At 39.9% G+C, this 24,637-nt stretch overlaps 1 protein-coding gene across 1 annotated transcript; it reads right to left on the bottom strand.

Moving 5' to 3' along the window:
- Nucleotides 1–1,053: 1,053 nt before the first annotated feature.
- abcc2 (ATP binding cassette subfamily C member 2) lies at nt 1,054–24,179 on the bottom strand. Its single transcript, XM_078273104.1, has 32 exons — nt 23,611–24,179; nt 21,974–22,150; nt 21,038–21,184; nt 20,813–20,953; nt 20,492–20,614; nt 20,327–20,382; nt 19,989–20,241; nt 19,675–19,862; nt 18,458–18,635; nt 17,752–18,006; nt 16,114–16,179; nt 15,650–15,787; nt 15,425–15,571; nt 15,258–15,342; nt 15,066–15,132; nt 14,813–14,939; nt 12,864–13,040; nt 12,004–12,171; nt 11,633–11,816; nt 9,723–9,858; nt 9,364–9,466; nt 9,018–9,237; nt 7,272–7,426; nt 6,555–6,710; nt 6,169–6,368; nt 5,917–6,043; nt 5,025–5,126; nt 4,689–4,832; nt 3,177–3,335; nt 2,924–3,090; nt 2,295–2,489; nt 1,054–1,364 (listed from the first exon to the last, which is right to left on the bottom strand). Exons 1-32 carry the CDS (start codon nt 23,653–23,655, stop codon nt 1,235–1,237), a joined length of 4,716 nt encoding a protein of 1,571 aa, XP_078129230.1. The 5' UTR covers nt 23,656–24,179; the 3' UTR covers nt 1,054–1,234.
- Between the last annotated feature and the right edge of the window lie 458 nt (nt 24,180–24,637).

Raw genomic sequence — 24,637 nt, 5'->3', positions numbered from 1 at the left:
GGTCCTGCTGGCACGTCTGTGTGAAGCCAATAGAGACTTTGAAGTATTGCAGAACTTTCATGTCTGAGTATCTGTTTATAGATGTGCATAAAAGGGGCTGACTTGGATCTCACAGCTGTGGCCATCAGGCTTTTGACACAACAGAGGATGCTATAGGGCCATTATTGTAGCAGAACTATTTCCAAATGTGTGTGGGGAGTATCTCAATCTGTGTGTGCGTAACCAGATTTGAAACTGTGTAATATAACCAGATTTGTAACTGTGTAATATAATCTCTAAATGCGTACTAAGATTTGTTAATGTGTACAGGAATCTGCTAATGTGTCAAAGAATCCCATTTGTAAATTTAAATTTAGATTTGCAAGTGTATTAAGATTTGTAAATGTGTAGACAAATCTGTAAATGCGTACATAAATCTGTAAAAGTGTAGACAAAACTGTAAATGTGTACATAGATTGATATAGGTTGAAAAGTCAAAGTATTTTGCTCCAAAAGCTGGAAAAACAGACAAGTCATCAGTTACAATTCAGCAAGCCTCTCAATTGGCTGACATTTTACACATGACTTTTGCTTCCCTTTTTCCTTAACAGTAATCTGCAAATGTGTGTGGAGAGTTGTCTGTACAAGACAAGATGCACAAAGCTAAACAGCTAGCTGAGACTCAACAGAAGGCTCCCCACATAAAGTCACTTAAAAATAATATAGCCTGTATGACGAACAATGTATGATGTAATTGTAAAGTAACATAAAACCTGGCTGGTGTACAATGCAGCATATACGTATACATTTCTATGCAGCCCTGCAATGTTATGCTTAAAAGCACTGCTTCCTCCGACTGGTGGTATGTAGGCTGTATTGCTACTGAGGAAAAAACACACATTTCTTTTTCTTATAGACAATAGTGAGTGGTATCAATCTTCTTATCTAACTGTCCGCCATAATTCAAATAAGTGTATTTTCTTAAAATGTAGAAATATTCCTTTTAAGACCCAGTTAACCACGTGTTCAATGTGGTTTACCGAGGTTTAAAATAACAAGTTTAAACAACTGAGGTATTGTATTAGGAAAGAATATTTATTTTTATTTACATACAGAACATGATTTCTTTAATTGTTTCCGATAAATAATGTTCCATACATGTTACAATATTTCTTTATATCAAAGCACAATCCAGCGTTTTAAATCAAACAACAAAAGCAATTTATGGAATTAAATCAAAAGTACAAGTGCAAAATCAGAGAGCCGTGATGTCTGGTAGTCTTATTCCAGCATCCTTTGCCATGGCATAGAAATGGCCTTGTTTTTCAAGCAGGTTGGTCGGAGAATCAAATTCTACTATTTTACCAGCATTGAGCACCATTACCCTGTGGAAGAGAAACACAGGCAGAAATGTTAACCCGCCTAGTAGCGTAAATGTCATTACTGAGGCGCAGTGGGAGCAGAGCAGTACAGACACATCTCCACACACATTTGCAGATCTCTGTCACGGCAGAAATGCAGCAAAAGTCACATGTAAAAAGCCAATTGAGAGGCCTGCTGAGTTGTAACAGATTACTTGTCTGTATTTCTAGCTCTTGGAGCCAAATACTTTTTAGCCAATAATATCTAGGTACGCATTTACAGATTTGTCTACACATTTACAATACCCTTGCAAATCTAAAATATAGATTTGGAGATTTTTTTTTTACACATTTTCAAATCTGATTACGCACACACACTCTCCACACACATTTGCAAATAGTTTTACTACAATAATGGCTCTCTCTCTTTCCCCTTCTGGACGTAGATTTTGAATGCCCCTAACAAAAACCAAACGTGCCATTACATCATTTGTGCCGAGGAGCATTCAGTTACTAACAGATCAGACACAGGCACATAGACATTTTATAATGTACACTATTGATTATTTATTTAATTATGTATTGATTCATCTTAGCTATTGGACTGATGATTACATGTCACCACCATTGCTGCGTTGTTGGATGTTTGGTGTGGTTTTTACTGTTTACTGTTATTGTTCTTTACTGTTGTCTGTGCTTAATGTTCAATGCAGCTCCCTTGACTGCAAAACAAATTCCCCTCGTGGCAATAAAGGTTTCATTCATTCATTCACCTTGGCAACAAATACATAAAAATTTTGAGAAATTACCCAATGTACAAATGTTGCGTAACTAATGTGCCAAGGCTACTTGTGGATTCCACACCATGCTCAAAACAAGAGTGGAGGAAGAAAGAAATATACCATTATCAGGAGCAAAATGAGTGCAGAGACACTGTTAAGTAGAGTAACTCACCTGGAGCTGTCCATGATGCTGTGCAGGCGGTGAGCGATGGTAAGGACAGTGCAGTGTGAAAACTCGTTGCGGATGGTATTCTGAATCAGGTCATCTGTCTCCAGGTCCACAGCTGCTGTGGCCTCATCCAGGATCAAGATGCGAGACTTCCTCAGCAGTGCTCGGGCCAGACACAGCAGCTGCCTCTGCCCAACACTGAGAAGAGAGTGACATGCTAAAAAAAAAAGCGTTTTTGTAGCACACAGAGAAGAAAATACACTGGAAATGGACACTGATTTTTTATTTGAATTGATTTATATGTTTCCTGTAATTACAGAAGCAATTCATATGAAGTACAGTAGAAAACAATTGAATGAATAGAGTGTATTAGATATATTTGCAAAATAGGATGACATTTGGCAGATTTACACATTATTAGATGTTTGCAGGTTACAAATCAATATTTAAAGCAATTCTTCAACTATGCATCAGGTATGTTCTGTGCCTCTGTGCATCTGTGTGTTGACTGTGTGTGTGTATTTTTATAACCCAACTGAAAGTAAACTGGTTCGCACTCAAAGCAAAACATTGTTTGCTGTATCTTCAATCATTTGTAATGTGGAAGAGTAACAATTATTTTCATGGCCCACCTGAGGTTCTCTCCCCCCTCTGCGACTTCATGTTGTAGTCCTTCCTGCAGCCCCGATACATAGTCCTTCAGATAGGAGAGGTCCAACACTCTCCATATCTCCTCATCGCTAAATTTGTTAAATGGGTCTAGGTTCATCCTCAAGGTCCCGGAGAACAACACAGGGTCCTGCGTCCACATGGGAGGGTTGGACAGGTCAGTGTACCGTTTAAAACAGACTGCTGTGTGTGGATTTGAGTTGTTGTTGTGTATACCTGTGGTATGATTGTGAGCCTGTTTCTGAGGTCATGCAGGCCTATTGTGGAAACATCTACATCATCAATGAGGATTCGACCTTCAGCAGCTTCAATAATCCTAAACAGGCAGTTGGTCAGGCTTGATTTCCCAGCTCCTGTGCGGCCCACTATACCAATCTGAATGCAAGGAGAGACAGCACATGGGGTAAAACTTAATGGCTCATGCATTTTTTTCATATAGGTTTTATAAACACATACAGGTCACTGAATATCTGTTTCTGGAGGTGTGCTTTTATAATTTCACGACAGCCTGTATTTGTTTTTCGAAACTTTTAAACCAGCTGTCAAAACCCTGAATTGTGTTTAGTCATCTCTGCAGGCGCTTCCATAACTCAGAGGCTATGTATTGTACCTTTCTGTGTTGTTATCTGTGCATGCCTTTTGCTGCAGCCTGTGTGCATGCTGAAGATAGAGTAACACCCTGAGATTCAATATATATAAACAGAACAACCAGGAGAAAATAACAGGTCAAAAATGCTGCAGAAAAAGAAAAACAACAGAGACCAGACTAGAACAAACAAATAATGGATGTTTCCTTGCAAAGATGAAAGGCAGAAAATGAGAGGGGACTAAAAAGAAATTCAGATGTTGGTCTCATCAAACTGAAGAGGTTGTGACATATAACCTGCCTGTTTGAGTTTGTAGTCAGTGCTAAAACTGACTTTAAAGTCTCAAATTTGGTACTTTAAAGTGGCCATATTATGCTCATTTTCAGGTTCATAATTGTAATTTGAGATTGTATCAGAATAGCTTTACATGGTGTAATTTTCAAAAAACACCATATTTTTGTTGTACTGCACATTGCTGCAGCTCCTCTTTTCACCCTGCGTTCAGGTCTCTGTTTTAGCTACAGAGTGAGACCTCTCAACTTCTGTAACATCTTTATTGTCAGTCGCACATGCGCGGTAGCTAGGTAGGGATTACATGAGCTAGCTAGCTGTTTCTCCAACTTTGGCCTGTACAAGGCAGGATTAGCTGGGAGACTTCTTCTAAATGAGAACGCACTTCCTCTAACTTTGCGTGGAATAGTAGTTCTATACAATTTATTTTGTAGATTAGGGTAAATTTGTGTGTGTTGCAGCAGTGTTTTGTTATTGAGAACGAGCTAGCATGCTAACGGTTAGCCCCCTAGGCTCCTCGTCTCAGCTAGTGACGTAGAAAGCCTTGCTGACTTTGAACAGCTCACCCGGAGACTGAAGGCAGGACACATTCAGAAACCCGTATCTCACTCAAAACAGCATGGATGTTTTTTTTTTTCAAAGTTTGTATGCATGTGGAAGCACCAGAGACACAAAATAATATCCCAAATCCCAGAAAAAGTGATTTTTTTCAGAATATGGGCACTTTAAAAATTGATCAAGGGGTTAATCTAATCAGTGGTCCAATTAAGATTTGCACTCTGATAAATCCTACAAGCTAGCTATACACACATGCACATACTGGCAGGTATATAGACGCATACACACAGACCTTCTCAGTGCTTTTGATGTCACAGGTGATTCCATGCAGCACCAGGTCTAATCCAGGTCTGTAACGGACCTTGTAGTTGTCAAACTGTAGCCTTCCTGCCTCAGGCCACTTCTCTGGAGGCCGAGTGTCTGTTATCCACTTAGCCTGTACAAACAAAGACACACAGCGTAGATGAGAAATGGTGTCATCTGTCTATTCCTGACCTAAGCTGTGAAAGCTCCTACTTGTTTTAGAAGAGAATATGGACACATTAAAAGTCAATAAAAACAAACAACAAATGATAAAGACACCACTTGGTTTGTGTGAACGAAGAGAAAAGCTCTCAATTCAACGTACCTCGTTCTCGAGTTTGGTGTATTCACTCACTCTCTCCACAGCAACGATATTGGTCTCCAGCTCAGATGTCATTCTCACCAGCCAGTTGAGAGTCTGGGTCACCTGCAAAGCCCCAAAAGGAGAGGGGAATGTGTTTCGTTGTTAGCATTATTAGTATTTGCAGATATTATTCTTCAACTTCTTGTTCTTCTAACCACAAAAGCTGCCTTCCCATGTATGGAATATCACCAAACTTTGCTACACTGCATCACAAATTGCTATACTGCATGTCTTTGACAAACAATCCAGCTGGATATTTGAATTAGCAAAAAATTAGCAAAATGTTTTACTGTAAACAGTACTGTAATCAACTACCGCAAATGCTCACTAAATAAATCTCCAATGTTTATAAAAAATAAATGACAACATTTTAATCTCATGGTAGAAGTAGTGTGATCAATTTCAGAAATATTATATTATTGTAATATAATTATTATTATATCTCCAAAACTGCATTTTTGAGACTAGTTTGAAATCTACCCTTAAATGCACCTATGGTATACCTGTGGTATCTATGGTTTCTCACTTTGCAGGTAGCTCAACAAGATCATGACTTGTCTTTGATGTGGTTGATGTGTTGATTCAGAATAAAGATGCTTATATTATATTACTGAATAAACATGCTTATGCCTACTTAGGCATTGTGATGTGTGGAAAAGAGACTTTAAATGATTTAATGTTCAATAAATGTAGTAATAACTTCCCTTCTATAATCCTTATTTGTCTTTTTGTCTCACAGCTGCGCAGCAGCAACAATTATACCATATAATCACCACCACAATCATCATAATTCGCATTGGCATTTACATCATCATTTTCTGCTGTGTGTGTGATGAGAGTGGGAGTCACTGACATTAAGGGAGTAGGATATAGACAGGCCAACCAGGCCGCTGTCCAGAGAATCCCTGGAAATGACTGCAAACAGAGAAGAAAAAAACACCACCAGGTTTCCAAGGAACTCCAGACGGATGGCCAGCCATCTGCAGAGAGAACAGACACACACCCACACAAACAAATATATATTGTTATCATCATCCACCGACACACTAAAAATCCCATTAGAAAGATGCTTGTATTTATTGTGATTTGGAGTTCAATTTCTGACCTGTTTGACACTATCCACGGGTAGACGCTCTTGATGTTTTTATCAATAATTATTTCATTGTGTTTAAGAAACCTTTCTTGATGGCCGTAGGCTCTTATCACTGACAGCCCCAACACTGTCTCACTGAAGTGTGAGTATATAGGAGAGCGAGATACTGAGTCCAGCCGACGCAGCTGCCTTGAAGTCGCTACATAGAAGCGCTGGGTGTAAAGAGAGGGCAAGAGAAATGTACAGAAAAAAGCAGAAAGTTTAATTGGATTTTCTTCACAATACAAACAAGCACTTCTCTCTTTTATATCCACTGGTTGCAATCTTTTGTTAGTTTTCTTCTTCAATCTCTTTTCTGTGGGCACGTGTTTTTCCTTGTGCTACCTTGGTCAGCTTACCTGTACAAAGTAGTAGACCAGGGCCAGAGGAAGGATGAGGATGGTGAATAAAGGAGTGGCCAGACAGATGACAAACAATGTCCCTAACACGCCCAGAAGACACAGGAGCCAGGAGCGGAAGGACTGTGGAATGGCTTCGTCCACTGTGAAAATGTCCTTTAGAACCAGAGATGGCAAAGTTAGTCTTTATTAAAAGTGACTTATTATAGTGCTTTCAAATGACCCAAACTGATGAAAAACAATACAATTTCAATGGGTTCGTCTTATTTTCTTTACTTTTGTCCTTTAGAACCAGCAATGGCAAAGTTAGTCTTTATTAAAACTGACTTATTATAGTGCTTTCAAGTGACCCAAAACAGATGAAAAACAATACAATCTCAATGGGTTCTTCTTATTTTCTTTACTTTCGTTGTTGTTCATCAGGAGCTGTGGAATCTCTATGGCAATAAAGGCTGCATGCCGAGGTGACATTTTGTTTGAGTAGCGAAATTGCTTTAACTCTACAGTCCAGTGGATTGTTTTAATATACAGTATCTTGGCAACCAACTAAGATGACTAATTGAAGTTACCCTCTTAAATGTCAATGTTAAGAATATATAGGTAGCAAAACCTCAGACAGAACAAAAAAAAGCCAAAAAAGAAGGAAGAAATTGGGGAAATATATTAATATACTTTAGTACTTTACAAAAATATGTAAAGTTAAATGATAAATCCTACCTTTGCAAAGCGGTTGACCACCCTTCCAATGGGTGTGGTGTCAAAGAATATCATGGGAACTCGCAGTATGTTGTTAATCAGCTTTGAATGCAGGATATGCGATGCATTGACCGAAGCATTGGCCAGGAGCAGTGTACCGAGGAACACAAAGAGGCCTGTCATAAAAGAAACGTTTGTAATATATATATAACTACATCTTTACACAGTGATATCTATTTGTCCACAATTGCTAAAATAGAGCATTATCATATCCAATGTTTAATTCGTGCTACTGCAGCTGATTAGCAAAAAGTGGCTCCATCACCAAAATCCAAAAGAGATACATAACGCTGAGCAATCTGCTAATTAAACTTGAGCAGCTCTTTGGAGAGCTCTTCAACAACTACAGACAATTCTCGTGTGGGGAGACGAGCTACAGTATATCATTAGATATTTCCTGTTTAAGGAGAGGGTGATAACTCCAATAAGTTTCCAGCAGAAAGGAGCAGTAAAAAGAAATGATGAACACCACACATATTTTGAGCAAACATAGTTGGTGTACTTCCACTTTGTGAAGATCTGCTCTCATCATTACAATGCTAGGAGGCCAACCTTTAGTCGCTCACAGATCTCTGAGTATCACACTCCAGTCATATTTGTATTCCCTCATCTGACAAGAGGATGAATAAAAGCAAGCCAAATCTGCAGGCAAGCTTAAGGTCTTCCTATTCAGGAACTAAACCTGTTGGACCTTAAATACGGCTGCTGACTATCCAGTCTTTTGCAATATTGTTATGTAATGTTCCCTGTAGTATGCTGTCTTACAATGTAAACCCCCTTTTAAAATGTACTATCATCAGGGAACTCCTAGTGTTTAGTGCTATAATCTATTTTGTTCTGTTCACAGTTTAAATTATTATAAAATGAATTCCTCTCAGTAAGCCACCCAGGTCTACATGTTCACCCTGTCTCTGAGGAAAATTTGATTTACGTAAATGGAATGAAAATTACTGTCAATTGGTAAAAACTTAGCAATAACAAAGGAGATAATTTAGGCATTAGCATGGAAATGTTATAGACAAATATAGTGGCTAAGCAAATGTCTGTCTTCTTTCAAGGTGACTGGATTAAAAGGAATAGTTCAACAATTTGGGAAATACGCTTATTCCCTTTCTTGCTGAAAATTCAATGAGGAAATTGATACCACTCTCAATGTCTGTGTTTAGCTGGAGTCAGGAGGCGTTTAACAGTTAGCCTGGCTCTGTCCAAAGTTAATAAATATGCCTTTCAGCACCTCCGTAGCTCACCAATGAACATGTTTTATCTTGTTTGTTTAATTTGTGCACAAACAGAAATGTAAAATGACAAGTTGTGGTTTTAGTTAAGATTACTGTTTAGTCTAACAGTTATGTGCAGTAAAAAAAAATGTAGCTAGCTTTACTATATCCAACTTAGTGCTTACGAGTACAGAATTGCAAACAACAAAACACAACAAATGTTTGTCTGTTGCTTAAGGTAATTAAACCCAAATGTAATGTTACATCCCTCATACAACTGTCTTGACGCTCACAGGTCGAAAACATTTCCCATCTCTACCATATGTTAGATGTTGAAAAACTCGATATGCAGGTTACATATTAAATATTGTAAAACTACTGGATCTGGAGAGTTTTACTGTGCCTAGAGAAATACAATTCATTTTAGCTTTGAGGCTGAATTTTTGCAAAATAAAAGAAACAACTGTAATGAGTTGAACTGTTCAGTTACCCTGAGCTACTCCCAGAGCTCCAAACACCCCCACCCTGGTGTCCCTTTTCCAGTTAGGGTATGTCATGTTGTAGTAATCCACTGCATCATTGGTCCAGTCACTCAGCCACAGGTTCTGACCGATAAAAGCAATGTTCTGGATGAAGTATACTAGGAAGACCATGACAGTATATCCCCAGCCCATGGCACGCAGGTACTGGATGTACATCGAGAACTTGACCTGGATATAAGAGAGAAAAAGGCTCAGAAAAATTATTATTATTCATAACTTACTGTATATATATATATAAACTTGCCATTAGTGCTATTGGAAAAGGTATTTAAACAGACCAAGAACTTGGATTACCTGTCCTGTTTCCATAGTTTCCTTCTCTATCAGCCTCTGACCTTTCTTTAATTCACTGACATGTTCTGATTTTCTTATAGAGTCATTTCTTCTTAGTCTGACACTAGAAAAAAAAGGACAGAAAAGACCACATGAAAAAACAGGATGAAAAGATACTTAGTGAAAGATTCAAATATTGTTCTTGTATATTATGCATGTAAACAAGAAATACTATATGAGGACATTTGATCTTACAATAGCGGCGACTCATATGCCCTATGAGAAGCCCACTGCCCCCACATTAATCCTCTCCATCACAAATATGCACACAAACAAGCTGTTTCTCTATTTTGTCGGCGACCACTTCACTGTGTTCTAACCTGCCATTGCGCTGGCTGCGGCGGATACTGTTTTCTCTCTTTAGTGTAATAGAAACTGTATCCTCCAAAGGAGAGTCGGGTTGAGGGTCCTCTCTTTCAGGTATGAGCTCCACGTCTCCAGCGTCATGGCAACGATCTGAATAGCAAAAATTATATCTTACAAATACAGTCAGGTCCATAAATATTGGGACATCGACACAATTCTAATCTTTTTGGCTCTATACACCACCACAATGGAGTTGAAATGAAATGAACAAGATGTGCTTTAACTGCAGACTTTCAGCTTTAATTTGAGGGTATTTACATCCAAATCAGGTGAACGGTGTAGGAATTACAACAGTTTGTATATGTGCCTCCCACTTTTTAAGGGACCAAAAGTAATGGGACAATTGGCTGCTCAGCTGTTCCATGGCCAGGTGTGTGTTATTCCGTCATTATCCCATTTACAAGGAGCAGATAAAAGGTCCAGAGTTCATTTCAAGTGTGCTGTTTGCATTTGGAATCTGTTGCTGTCAACTCTCAATATGAGATCCAAAGAGCTGTCACTATCAGTGAAGCAAGCCATCATTAGGCTGAAAAATCTAAACAAACCCATCAGAGAGATAGCAAAAACATTAGGTGTGGCCAAATCAACTGTTTGGAACATTCTTAAAAAAGAAAGAACGCACCGGTGAGCTCAGCAACACCAAAAGACCCGGAAGACCACGGAAAACAACTGTGGTGGATGACCGAAGAATACTTTCCCTGGTGAAGAAAACACCCTTCACAACAGTTGGCCAGATCAAGAACACTCTCCAGGAGGTAGGTGTATGTGTGTCAAAGTCAACAATCAAGAGAAGACTTCAACAGAGTGAATACAGAGGGTTCACTACAAGATGTAAACCATTGGTGAGCCTCAAAAACAGGAAGGCCAGATTAGAGTTTGCCAAACAACATCTAAAAAAGCCTTTACATTTCTGGAACAACATCCTATGGACAGATGAGACAAAGATCAACTTGTACCAGAGTGATGGGAAGAGAAGAGTATGGAGAAGGAAAGGAACTGCTCATGATCCAAAGCATACCACCTCATCAGTGAAGTATGGTGGTGGTAGTGTCATGGCGTGGGCATGTATGGCTGCCAATGGAACTGGTTCTCTTGTATTTATTGATGATGTGACTGCTGACAAAAGCAGCAGGATGAATTCTGAAGTGTTTCGGGCAATATTATCTGCTCATATTCAGCCAAATGCTTCAGAACTCATTGGACGGCGCTTCACAGTGCAGATGCACAATGACCCGAAGCATACTGCGAAAGCAACCAAAGAGTTTTTTAAGGGAAAGAAGTGGAATGTTACGCAATGGCCAAGTCAATCACCTGACCTGAATCCGATTGAGCATGCATTTCACTTGCTGAAGACAAAACTGAAGGGAAAATGCCCCAAGAACAAGCAGGAACTGAAGACAGTTGCAGTAGAGGCCTGGCAGAGCATCACCAGGGATGAAACCCAGCGTCTGGTGATGTCTATGCGTTCCAGACTTCAGGCTGTAATTGAATGCAAAGGATTTGCAACCAAGTATTAAAAAGTGAAAGTTTGATTTATGATTGTTAATCTGTCCCATTACTTTTGGTCCCTTAAAAAGTGGGAGGCACATATACAAACTGTTGTAATTCCTACACCGTTCACCTGATTTGGATGTAAATACCCTCAAATTAAAGCTGAAAGTCTGCAGTTAAAGCACATCTTGTTCATTTCATTTCAACTTCATTGTGGTGGTGTATAGAGCCAAAAAGATTAGAATTGTGTCGATGTCCCAATATTTATGGACCTGACTGTATGTAGCTCTATAGCTCATAATCACATAGTAACTCATATGCAGACCTCCACAAAGGTGCAGCTTACCAAAAGACAGCAAGAAAATGTAATTACCTGACTCTGAATGGGTCCGATTGCTTTGCTCTTTGGCATATGTGTCTAGAAATTCAGAAAAAGCTCCTCTGCTGGCACGAAGGCTCTTGTAGGATCCAACCTCAGAAACCACTCCATCAACCAAGACCACTATTTCATCTACGTATGGCAGGAAGCTCATTCCATGAGTCACCAGAATACGAGTCTGTACAGACAAAGACACACTTGGTCTCAGCTGTCAAATTATAATTCAATTCGGACAGTAAAAAAGGGTCTATAAAATTATAAATTTACTATTACATTTTAATGATACCTATTTTTGGTTAAAAAATATATTCATTGTTCATTGCTTTTAATACTGATTAATGCACTAATGTAGGCTCAGCACAAACCTTGTCTTTGAGTAGTCCATTTGGTCCAATCACTTTATCAAAGAGATGTTTTCCTACATGAGAGTCCACAGCAGACAAGGGGTCATCTAATAGATAAATATCAGACTGACTGTAAACTGCACGGGCCAAGCTTACACGTTGCTTCTGACCTCCTGAGAGGTTAATGCCCTGAGGAGAGAGGTCAGAGGAGGATTGGAGAGGAGAGGAGAGGCACAAAATAGGTTTAGGTTTAAAGAATCACACAGTACTTCGGACAGTAGGTCTCATCGATGGCAGTGTTTCCCCCTATAATTGTACAGGCCTGACGGGCCAACGGAACCCCCAACAGGTTTTTCATGCCCAAAAAAAAAAAAGGCCAAATATCCATTGTTTCCCCTATATTCATTCTGCGTTGCACTGCCGTAAACAGCAGCGACGCCCTGCCACGAGTCCATAAACGAGGCTGTCCGTGGTTACTTCACGTCTGTGAAACCAGGACAGTCAAGTGTGTTATCTGAACTGCTAAAGTCAGTTAAACAGGTGACACCAGGATAAAGCAGTCAACCTACGAGAAAACACTGGATGTAATGTTGCCTAGCAGCTGATAAGCCTAAGTTGATGAATCTTCAGTACCGGAACTACAATTCCATGAAAAAAATAACACAACCCTAAGAAAAAATAAAACCACTTTGTCTTTGAAAATAAGGGGCATTACTTGCCACTGGTATTGTGTGCTTCGTGATCAACTGAGACACATGTTCAGTTATGATTGTGTTTGTGTTCTAATTGAACATCGAGAATGTATATGTGTAACACAGGGTGAGCCATACACAGCAACAAAACTTCCATCATATGTAAATTCTCAAATCCTTGAATCTTACTTTCTCTCCAATCTCAGTGAGGTCACCCCCAGGCAGCAGTTCCAGGTCAGGGGCCAGGGCACAGGCCTGTATCACCTCCTGGAACCTCCTTTCTTCATGGGAAGAGCCAAACAGGATGTTATCCCTCAGAGTGGCATTTTGGATCCAGGCTTGCTGTGGCACAAAGGCAAGGGAACCCTGGACAGGAAGACATAAAGGCGTGTTAGGCAAAGAAACCCTTCTTACTACACTATTGTCCAGCTCCTGGAGTGGTTTTCATTTGAACCAAACACTACACTGGTTACATAGTGGCACAGTGGCTCAGTGGTGGGTGGCACACAGCAAGTAGGCACAGCTGAGTACCAAGTTCATTCCCCGGACTGGGCAGACCCTTTCCAGGCAGGGCCTTTCTGGGTGGGGTTTGTGTGTTCTCTTATTATTATTGAGAGGGCAAAAAAAAATCAACGCAACTTTTAGGGCGAAGCAGGTGAAGCACCGCTACTTCTGCTACTTGGGCGGAGTAATTTGCTCGCAGCACACGAGAAGCCCCGTGGTGAGGAGCAGAGAGTAACAACGGGGCTTTTCAGGTGTTGCGCTAATCACTCCGCCCAAGTAGCAGTGCTTCGCCTTCTGAGAATATAGTTCCCAGTTTGTATACGGTTAGAAGATGGCTGTGTCTCATGTGACCTTGTTATTTGTACACGCTGTGACTATACAAATCACAACATGTAAATAGGAAAATCTTGGCGTTATTTTGTCACTTATTGGGAGCAGTAGGCTAGATGGAGCCGGTTACCTCCAGGGTCTGTGCTAACAAGGCTAGCGGTGGGTGCTCCAGACAGAATTACACACGCACAGAGATGAGAAGGGTATGTATGGACTTATCTAACTCTGGGCGATACGGTGAATAAGCTAAAGTCCCAAGAAGTCGGCGTGTTCCTTTAACTACTGTGTTTATTTTAATTAAACATTTCTAACACAGGAGTTATATAGTTATATGTGTTTGATGAATATAAACTTGTCTTTCTGCTGCTGCTGCTGCTGTACAATGGAAAAATCTTCCTTCAAGCCTAATATTGATCACATCAGTGGACTTGGAAAGATGGTTTCTCATTAACTTGTAGCCTGAATTATTTTATGAGAGCTTGGAACATGTTGGCTGCGCCATTCTGCCATTGTATGTATGTACTGTCTCAAGTGGTGTTGTGTTTTTTGTTGTGTTGTATGTTGGAGGACCACAGTGGAAAAATAGAGTTTTAGGCTTTATTGTATTTTAATCTTGCTGCGCAGAGTTTAATCATCAAATACATTCAATCAAGATCCTGGCTGATTTCATATGTATTGTAAGTACGCCTGGGCATCGAGAACCGATTCCTACTTGGAATCGTTTCAAAAATTACGATTCCATCGGAATCGTTTCTTTATTGGAATCGTTTGGAATCGTTTAGAGGATTTGGTTTCAAATCCGATCATCACTTCCCAATTTAACATGCGCAAGTTTTGGTTTCCGAAGCGGCCAGGAGCTTGTTGTGTTGTAGCCTTGGAGCTCAGTAAGCAGCGCTCTAGTGTGGCTTTATTTTACATTGAAAAAGCGGTAAAACTGCAAACCACCATTGAATCAAAATAAAACTTTCCTCTTATTTGTCAAAATAGGCATGTGACCTGTTTCAACTCCACCCCTCAAAGAATCGGAATCGAGAATCGATAAGAACTGCAATCGAAAGGAAGAATCGGAATTGGAATCAGAATCATTGAAATCCAAATGATGCCCAACCCTAATTGTAAGCCTAACAGACAAACGGAAATCAACATCCTGAAGATTTGATGATGAGACAAAGCAATCACTTTATGTGTTCTGATGTGATTATTACCGCAGTGAAAAAAAAAAAATCTTCATACACTATTTTTGGATGGATGATGACAAACACTATTATTGTTAGACAAATATAAACACAGAAATAAGGTGTCACCTGAATGTTGATAAAGCCGTTGGTGTTGTACATCTCTCCCAGGAGGGCTGACATGAGAGAGGACTTTCCTGAGCCCACAGCTCCCACTACTGCTACCAAACGACCTGGATTAATATCCAGGGACACACTGGCAAACAAGCACAGTATACATATGTTCAACATTGTTAAATACTATAGGGACAAATACAATGTCATGCAGCCATATAGCACAATATCCAAATGTGTAATTTTGTGTTTGACACAACAAACATACTTTTTCAGCAGAGGCTCAGCTTCTCTTTCCCAAGCAAAGGAACCATCACATATGCTAACAGCAGTGTCTAGCAGATGAACACAGATGCATAAATTAAATGAAAACAGATGGACAGAGTTGATATACTGTACATGTACCAAAAACTTTACTGCTCAGAGGAGGAACAGGTGCAAATGCTGATGGTAAACGTACTGAAACTGGGGTCATGGCGCACAACATCACTTTCAATGTCTTCACCTCCCAGAAACTTCTCCAGACGCTTCTTGGACACTGCCGTCTGAAGTGCCAAAGAACAAGTTAGTGGGCTTTTAGGTTTGGTATGTACCGGTATGTACCGTGTGTTGTTGTTTTCCCCTTACTTGCACAATGGCAGCGATGAGCATGGGCAGCATGGCCAGGGGAAATCGGAGGATGTTAAAAAGAGAAATGGAAGTGAAAGCTTTCTCAGCAGTCAATATGTTGCTTGGGCTCACCCCTACAAACACTGCAAATGAGGCCAGAGAAACCTGGGAAACAAACCGTGTGAGAAAAAAAGATTTGCAAAACCATCCTTGACCTGCCGCTTCTCATCTAATGGGACTCACCAGAGCTGGAGCACAGCTGAAGATGAAGGTGGAGACAGACGATAAGTAGGCAAACTTCCTCATGACCTTAAGTTCTTGCCCCCTAATGTCTTCCACCTGCGCCTGGAAGGATGGCTCCCATGCATACAGCTTCAGAATCTGGTGGGAGATGAAAGACAAAGAGTGGGACGAGGGAAAAGAGGGCATTGAACAAAGACAAAGAAAAGGAAGGGTGGTGGAACAGGGGAGGGTTAGCATTCATACCTTATGAAGTCAGTGTCAATAAACCACAGGTGGTGGATGCAGTATAATAGAAGGCACTGCTGACTAACATTTCAGCTTTTTCCTGAGGCATAAAATCCTTTCATGTATGGAAGGCCTCACTTGGAGTCCCCCACCTCCACCAATCCGCCTGAACTTTAATTGTTTCACGAAACAGAAAGAAGAGGTGAGGTTGTTACATTGATAATCGGCCATTAACTCACTTTGATCCCATTGAGTATTTCATTCATGATTTTCAGTCTCTTGTCCTTGAACTTCATGTTCTCTATCTGAAAAGAAAAAGAAATGAAAATCAGCAAGAAAATGTAGCTCATGAACTAATAATAATAATAATAATGCATAATAATAATGCAGCCAGGTAATTTTTAGCGTTACATAGCATTAAACAAAGCTGCCTTACATTTTTCTAAAAACATCTTTGACATGTAATTATAAAGCATGGGTATTCTTCTGCCACCCAAGAAACCAATGTATCTATGTGGTGAAAGTCTCAGGAGAAACACTTGGCCCATTTGATGACTGCTTTAAATTGTCCTATCGAAGTTGGTTTAGCACTTGTGCCGTGTGCTTGCTAAAAAGGCGAAAGTCACCTGAGCCATAGCTTTTGTTAAAGACAAACTAAGTTTCTTGAATAGTGATTATGTGGTTGTTTGGCGTCGATATAATATTGATTTTGCTCATGCGCAGACAGGGAATAAAGATTGCTACATTTTCTCTGTTACTCTATTGAAAGCTGTAGTAGGCACTTTATTTTTGGTGTCATTGGACAACAATTCTATAATAATTCTTCAGCATATTGTAATAAAAGTGGTCTGGGAGAAAATGGCTGCTGCACCTCCTCTTGGCTCTGTTTTCAGGGATTTAGAAAATCCAGACGTGATAGGAGAATTTGGCCAATCACATGTCATATCAGAGAGAGTGAGCATTCCTATTGGCTGCACTGCACATGCAAACAGAGAGGGGAGAGGGAGAGCTGCAGGTAGAGGATTCACTCTACTTAAAATTCTGCCGTTTCTTTGCATTTAGTCTTTAGCCAGACCTATCTCCATAGCGCTATGGAGTAAGATCTGGCTACACATTCTTGGACAGGAGATAGGGTTGTTTGTAGATGTGTCACGATTCGATTTGACTTTCGATTTTAAGGTTACAATTCGATTAAAAAAAAAAATCTTTTCAGCAGTGACAGGAAAACCACAAGAGCCACTTTATCGTGGAAATGTACTTCTGTGATCCAGACTACTTTGCATTCTACCCACTGCAGCCTTAAATAATCAGTAAAATAAAGAGTCATGAGCTGTTTAAATAAAGCAAAGCATTTCAGCACAGCCAAGTTCCTTGAATCATGGAAATTGTATACCGTAATATAAGAGCTCATAGTACAGGGCCAAGTAAAAAATGTTACCAGGAATGAATTTTAACAAAGACTAAAATTCTAAAAAAAAACTGAAGAAGTCAGTTGCAGGTTAACACAAATCAATCTGAAGCCCTGTGGCCCAAACAAACTTATCACAAATGTTAAAATGTATGTTAATAACAATCCATTTTTTTTTTTTTTTTGTGTTTGCACTTTTTTGCACCAGGGGATTACTAAGATTTCACCCCCTTAACCGTTGTATAAAAGTAAATCCTGGTGTATTGTGTTACTTTTTAGTACACCATATTTCTATTGTCATTGTTGTCACCCTTTAATGTTACTTGTTACTTATGTTTTGAAGACACAATAAGTATTTCAGGCTATATTTCAAATTTTAAACCAAAAATGTAGGTCTGTTATTGTTGGTATATACAGTGCACTATTCTAAAGGGGTGAAATGATCCTGTATGTGTGCATTTCAGCTGACCTGGAATTTTCTGGCCTTGGTGGCTAACAGTCCATTGATCGGCCCCATCAGCACCATGACTGCCAGTCCTGCCAACACAGAAGGTCCTAACTCAATCCACAGGAAAACAATGGACAGCATGATCTGAAGAGGGCAGGACCACAGCAGGTGGATGAAGTTGGTCACATCGTTGAAGCGCTGGGCGTCTGCTGACATCAGGTTCACGGTTTCGCCAACCGTAGACTCTTTACGAGTGTCATTAGACACCTTCAATGCCTTGGAGAGAGGGAGATGGAAAGGAAGTAAGCAGAGGATCATTTGGTGCGAGCTGCAATTATTTTAAAAAGGTACAAAGACAAGTGATTTTTTTTTAACTTCATGATGTTGTTCATGAACACAGCAGCGGGGGGCTCTTAGAGGTACTCCTATCACAAAATGATTGAAAACAGTGTACAATAATAATAACTCTCTATTTATGAAATATTGGATAGCTCAGGAATTTGCTATGATAGGATACAAGGTATAGAGTTCACACAGAGAACTTTTTCATTGACAGTAGGTGGTCATTACATGTGTTGATGAAAGTGATTGAAAGTGAATGTCTCTTGGATGGATGTTGAAAACTACATGTGGTAATTTCTTATGATGTGGCATGGCAATTCATTTCCTTTTTGTAACTGAATCAAGGAGTCTGAAGTAAACGTCATCGTACTGTCACTTGTGTTACCTTTTTGTACACAGCAGCTATGATGGCGGTGCGAACCTTCATCCCCAGCACAAAGCAACGCTGGAAGTACTGCTGCAGGAACAGAGACTGCAGAATGGCCACCACTAGCAGCAGCACTGCATACACATACCCTTCCCAGACAAATCTGGATTTGTCCTGAGTGAAAGAGATCATCAATCTAAAACCGGTAAAAAAAAGTTTAGTTAATGGAGCAGCTCAACACATGCTAAGGTGATATTTCAAGCATCTAGTGGCAGTTTTCAATCATGTAATGTTATCATTTCCTTCATTTTGAATCCTTTACTTTATCCCTCACCATTTCCCCTCCCCTGTCAGACCCTAGTGTTATCTGTAGTGCAATGCTTAATCTCTAGAGGACAGACTTTAAAGTGCTCATATTATGCTCATTTTCAGGTTCATAATTGTATTTAGAGGTTATATCAGAATAGGTTTACATGGTTTAATTAAAAAAAGAAAAATATATCTTTGTTGTACTGCACATTGCTGCAGCTCCTCTTTTCACCCTGTGTGTTGAGCTCTCTGTTTTAGCTACAGAGTGAGACATCTCACTTCTGTTCCATCTTTGTTGGGAGACGCACATGCGCAGTAGCTAGGTAAGGACTACTAGCTAATCAGAAGCAGAGTATGAGGGCGTGCCATGCTAGCAGCTAGGCGAGCATTATAACGTGTGTTACAAAGTGACGCACGTTCGTCATGGAAGTAAAGGCTGGACTACAATAGAGCTGTTTGTGAACAATGTTTTCTGTCTCAAAAGTCCCTTTGGGGTGGACTTTGGGCTTTTTCACTTTGTAAACCTATAACATGCACAAAAATATATATATCACAATAAAGGAAAGGGAAAAAGCCAAAAAGCATAATATTAGCACTTTAAACAATGTAATTCAATAGTGTGCTCCATAATGCTTAAGTCTTATACTAAGTTTCCTTTATAGCCTTCTTCGTTTTAAAGTTCAACCATCTGTATAGAATAGAGAGTTTATTGACCCAGAGTTAATGATTGCTGACAGAGTTAACAGTAACAGTATAACTCTGTTGTGACCAAGAAGGTTGAGGATTTGTTTTCTGTCTATGTTGTTTAGGGAGGAATTAAATCATTTCAAATCCCAATCAATAAATGCTTAGCTGCTTACAAGAAAACAGGAAATCAGGGAACATATATGTGTGCCTGAGACAGTTTTATTAAAAACCTGACTCACTTTAGGAGTTGGGGACTGGCAAAAGCCAGAAGGTCCTGCAAAAGTTTGAAGAAGGCAGATTCAATCAGAATCCATTTAAAGGTCTTGTAAATGGTGTAAATCAGCCATGAATTGGGATGTTCATTTTTATCCTTCTTTTTGTCCTTTTTCTTCTTCTTCTTTTCATCTTCTTTATTTCCCTTTTCCTCCTAAAGAAAGATATAGTTTGAATATTGACAGAGAATCATTGACAGACACTAGTAAAATAAAATCCATTTGGAGTGCAAGAGAATGTACCACACGTGTGTTAAGTGTTTCTCTCTGCACACTCTTACCATCAGCACATCCTGACTGACACCTTTCGCCAGACGGTTGGAGAGGCCATTTTGAAAGGCCTCTTCCTGGGCTTTGTCTCTGTTCTCTTCCTGTTTTTTCTTCAACTTTTTTTGGAGCCGGACCCGAGCCGCACCCAACTCCGACTGCATGAAATACTGAAATCGCTGGTTGATGTCAGCAGTGCTGTCTTCCTCACTCAGCTCCCACAGGTCCTCCTGAAGAAGGGGCTGCTTGTACCCCTTCACCACCATACTGAAGAAACAAGGAGAAGTTGGTGGTTTAGGCGTACATATGTGGGGGTTTGCTTGGATTCTTACCGCAGCAACTTTTAATTTACCTGTTAAACCAGTTGAAGGTGATTCTGCTCAGAAATGCTGCACCTGTCTCTGGATTCTGTGGATAAAAAAAAACATTAAAAGCACATAGATGGATTACATTCACAGCAAAAAAAACAAAAAAACAACAACAACAAATAAATGGCTCAATCTGGGTGCATTGGTACCTTTTTTACAAGCTCCTCGGCTTCTGGAGGGATATCAGCCACAGCGGAGAGAATAAGTGCAATCAATTCCAAACCAAAGGAAATGTAGAAAAGACAGAAACGAGGGACATCACTGATTTCTCCCTGTTGGTCAGAAATTTCTGTATCAAAGATGTTTAAGGGTGAGGGTGTGCAACAATGAATGGTGCATTACTGATAAATACAGAGAGCTGAAATACATCAAATCATGTGCTTGCCTTCTGTCTGATTAACAACTGCTGCCCGTTTTAAGTTTTAGCCTAATGCCTTGCTCCCAACTTGATTTATTGTCTCTGCTCATACCAGTCTGAGTGCTTTTCGTAGGAGGCTCTGGAAAGGGAAGACATCGCACAGAACAAGGAGCAACCAGAAGAGAAAGAGAGTAGCCGAATCTACTGATCCTTTCCTCCGCCTCAGTCCTTCCTGGCACAACAGCAGAAGGATCTGACAAAGAACACATAAAAAACGTAATCTTTCCAATCCTAAGCACCAATGCAAATAAATCAATACAAAACCTGTTATATTTACCCATGTGACTGCATACAGAACAGGGTTTGCGTAGTATACACCAGGATTTTTTTCTGTTGAAGGTGGGTCGTTGCTTGGACCATAATCCTCTCCTAATGTGACTGCCAGGCCTGCTATGGCCATCAGGAACAACAGAGACACCACAAGCTGAGGGAAGGAAAGACAGACAAAACTGGCAGATAAATTACGTTAATAATTAATTTTTTTTTTAAATCAGAAAAACCATAGCAGTGACAAATTATTATTTTTATTATATCATATATATTATATCAAGCGAGTATCAAAAAACAAAACATGCTTGGAGGAGATCTTTAAAGGTCCCATATTATGCTAATTTTCAGGTTCATACTTGTATTTTGAAATTCTATGTTCACATGCTTTAATGTTCAAAAAACACATAATTTTTTTCATACCATCTATGTGAATATACCTGTATTCACCCTCTGTCTGAAATGGGGAGTTTTAGTGCCTATCTTTTTAAGCCCCTTTCCCAAAAAGCCCAGTCTGCATTGCTTGGTCAGCGTTTCCGGGTCTACCGCATCTGCGCTCTTGGATTCTCTGCACCGTCTTTGCAGCAGGGGAATGACTGTAACGGTACTGTAGCAGCACTTTCTACCTATATATAGTAGAGTTGTGACATCACATCCGTACAGAAGTCCTGACGGCTCGTTTAAAGGCACCGTTTCTGAATATGGGCTGTATGCATTTCTCTGTATTATAAGTATTTATACAGCACCTGCTTTATAATCAAAAAAGGAATGAAAATACGGAAATCTCACTTTTTGCAATATGGGAAAACTCAAAATTAGCCTACCGAGAAACTAGTCTCTTTGACCCCTTGGACCAAGATTTTTTTAATCCTGGGGTACAGCTTCCTCTTTTTCTCTCTCAGCATCACATTATAATTGGAACACTGTGTCTTTCTTTGTACATTACCTGTTTGCAGAGGTAGAGCTTGGACAGGTGTTTTGTGTTCACTTGTGACCTCTTGCAGAGAACCAGCAGGTGTTGCGGGGCACAGAGCCACAGGAACCCCAGGGGGATCCAGACCAGCACCGTCTGCACTACACATACTGGGAGGTCTGGGTCTTCTCTATTCAGATATGAAGCATTCTGAGGTGCACACACACACAAACACACACACACATACATCACACAGGTATGACTCGTCACTGAATGCCAGAGCCCTCCTAATGTCAGAGAAAGGCAAACCCAAACACACTACCATCCGTGTACCCCTGGAGCTCACTACAACGCAGTGACACCCAACACCTCCCTGATTAGAAATGTAATCAAGCAGTGATTCATATTTGATTATACCCTAAGTCCCTGCTTATAGCTGTAGTAGCATGCGCATTCTGCACTTCTGGACAAGAGAGCTATATATGGAGAGATGGGTGCTAATGTACTGGCAGAAATATGGAGTGAAAGGAGCTGAACACTGAGAGGTTTAACGTATTTATGAACAAAAGACCCCAAGACAATACAGAAAGTGTGGTGTGTAAAAGCTTTTTAAATGCTTTAAAATGATTTATTAGCATTCAAAGCATTTCTGCCATCTGCTGTGCGGGCAACCTGTTATGACGAGAATCCTACTTTTCTGGACGGCATGTGTTTATTAGGGTAAAGGTATTTTACCCTGTGCAATAATTATGTGGGTGCTTTATCAGATAAATGGATTATTTCATACATTTCCCCATGATTGAAATACTATTTGTCAGGCTAGAAGAAATATACCTATTATTGATTAAATGTTTAGTCTATAAAATGTCAAAACACTTCCCAGAGCCCACGGTATTGTCTTCAAACTTCAATTTTTTTTTTTTTTTTAATGTGCTACATTTGACGGACATGCTGAGTCATGTCCTACTTAATTGGCCAGTCACATGTTCACTGAGCTCACCGTGTACAGGGTTGAAAACCCATACGATGGTTTCAGATAAAACTATTATCTCATCACATTGTGTGAACTTAACATGTTTTTTTTTCACATACTGAAGAGATTGACACAATAACATGAGCACTTGCATAAAATAACAATCATATTTATCAGCCCTGCAATATTACAAACTTTATGAATAAGAAGCTTATAGTGCTCTAGCATAGTAAACACAAAATAAACAGAAACTTTAAACTTTAAAAGAATGTCAACATATCTGACAGGAAAAAAGAGTTTATACTTAGTACAGAGATATTGTGTTATATTAAAGTATACAGGTGTTATTGTGTCCATCCTCTGTAATAAAATATATAAAATAAACAGAAAAAAACTTTAAACTTTAAAAGAATATGTCAACATATCTGACAGGAAAAAAAGAAAGTTTGTACTTATCACAGAGATATTGTATTATATTAAAGTCGGTGTTATTGTGCATCTCTGTAATTCTCTAGTTATATTTAAGTGGATTTGCTGTATACGTCATTGATCATACGTGTTTGCATCAAACCTTTTACAAGTTATTGAGTATTTTTCATATAAATGCGTCAACTGGAGGCCACAATGAAGTCTTTTTTCCCCAACCCCCACTCTAGTGTCTCCCTTCAGCTACATTAACCCTAGCTGTTGAACTCACCCAGAAGATGGACCCACAGTACTCCTCCAAAGCTGCAGCACACATGGTCCACACTGAGGGCTTCAGTCGCCTTCAGATGACTAGACAACCAGACGCCTTGCTTTCTGCTGCAGAGCTTTACTGTTACGCTCTTTCTCTACCCTCGTCCACCCACTCTCCAGAGACAATTGCAGGACGTGACTCTGAGGGACTTTGAGCCATGAGGCTTTTAAGCAGAAATCAAACCTTGCAGCCTCCTTGTGCCTAGGCAAGGCAGAAGTATGCCACAGATGTGCTGGATTTATGTAAATAACACACAGGTTAATGCTTAACTGTGTGTCTTGATTTCTGTCTTTTTAGGCAGATCTTAAGGCCGTCCTCTAGCAGCCCTCTGAGTCGTTTGATGTCTACAAGAAGCACAGTCCTCCTGATGGGTGAATTAAAAAAACTCAACAGCTGTAGTAAAAGTCATTCAGAGAATCCTGCCTTTCACACGCCCACAGACAGTCAACATTCAGTGTGTCTAAAGTGCAACACTTCAGGCAGATGGCTGCATAAGAGAAAAAAGGGAGAGACAGAGGGGCTTGCATAAGTATTCCTGTGTTGCTTTCCCTCCTGTTATGGGGACGGCCCACCAAAAAAGGGAATGTGTTTAGGAAAGGGGAGGTAGTGGGCTTAGACTCCTTTTCCTGTTGTTTCTACTTCTACTCTGCATGCCTTCACTTTCTCTGGACAGACACAGTTTCAAGTCACATCAGATTAGTTTTAGGCAATCATGCATTCAAACAGCCACAGTACAGTACATGACCGAAAAGAAAATTGTTGTGCTACTGTGCAAAAGCGCTGCGGTGTCTCTATGTGTCATACTGATGTTGGGCTATTTTTCTTCAAAAGACCACTACAGAGGTAAATTGCTACCAGACACCAGTTCAACACAAACCACAGAAACAAAGAGGATTGCTGTTGGACTGCATGTGTGAGTCTGTCTGCATGAAAAGAGGAAGATAAACACACATCACAGAAATGAGATGAAAATGAATCAACAGTT

Source organism: Sander vitreus, chromosome 17 (genome assembly GCF_031162955.1).
Source record: "Sander vitreus isolate 19-12246 chromosome 17, sanVit1, whole genome shotgun sequence".
In the NCBI taxonomy this organism is placed as follows: Eukaryota; Metazoa; Chordata; class Actinopteri; order Perciformes; family Percidae; genus Sander; species Sander vitreus.
This window is presented reverse-complemented; position numbering and strand designations above follow the sequence as displayed.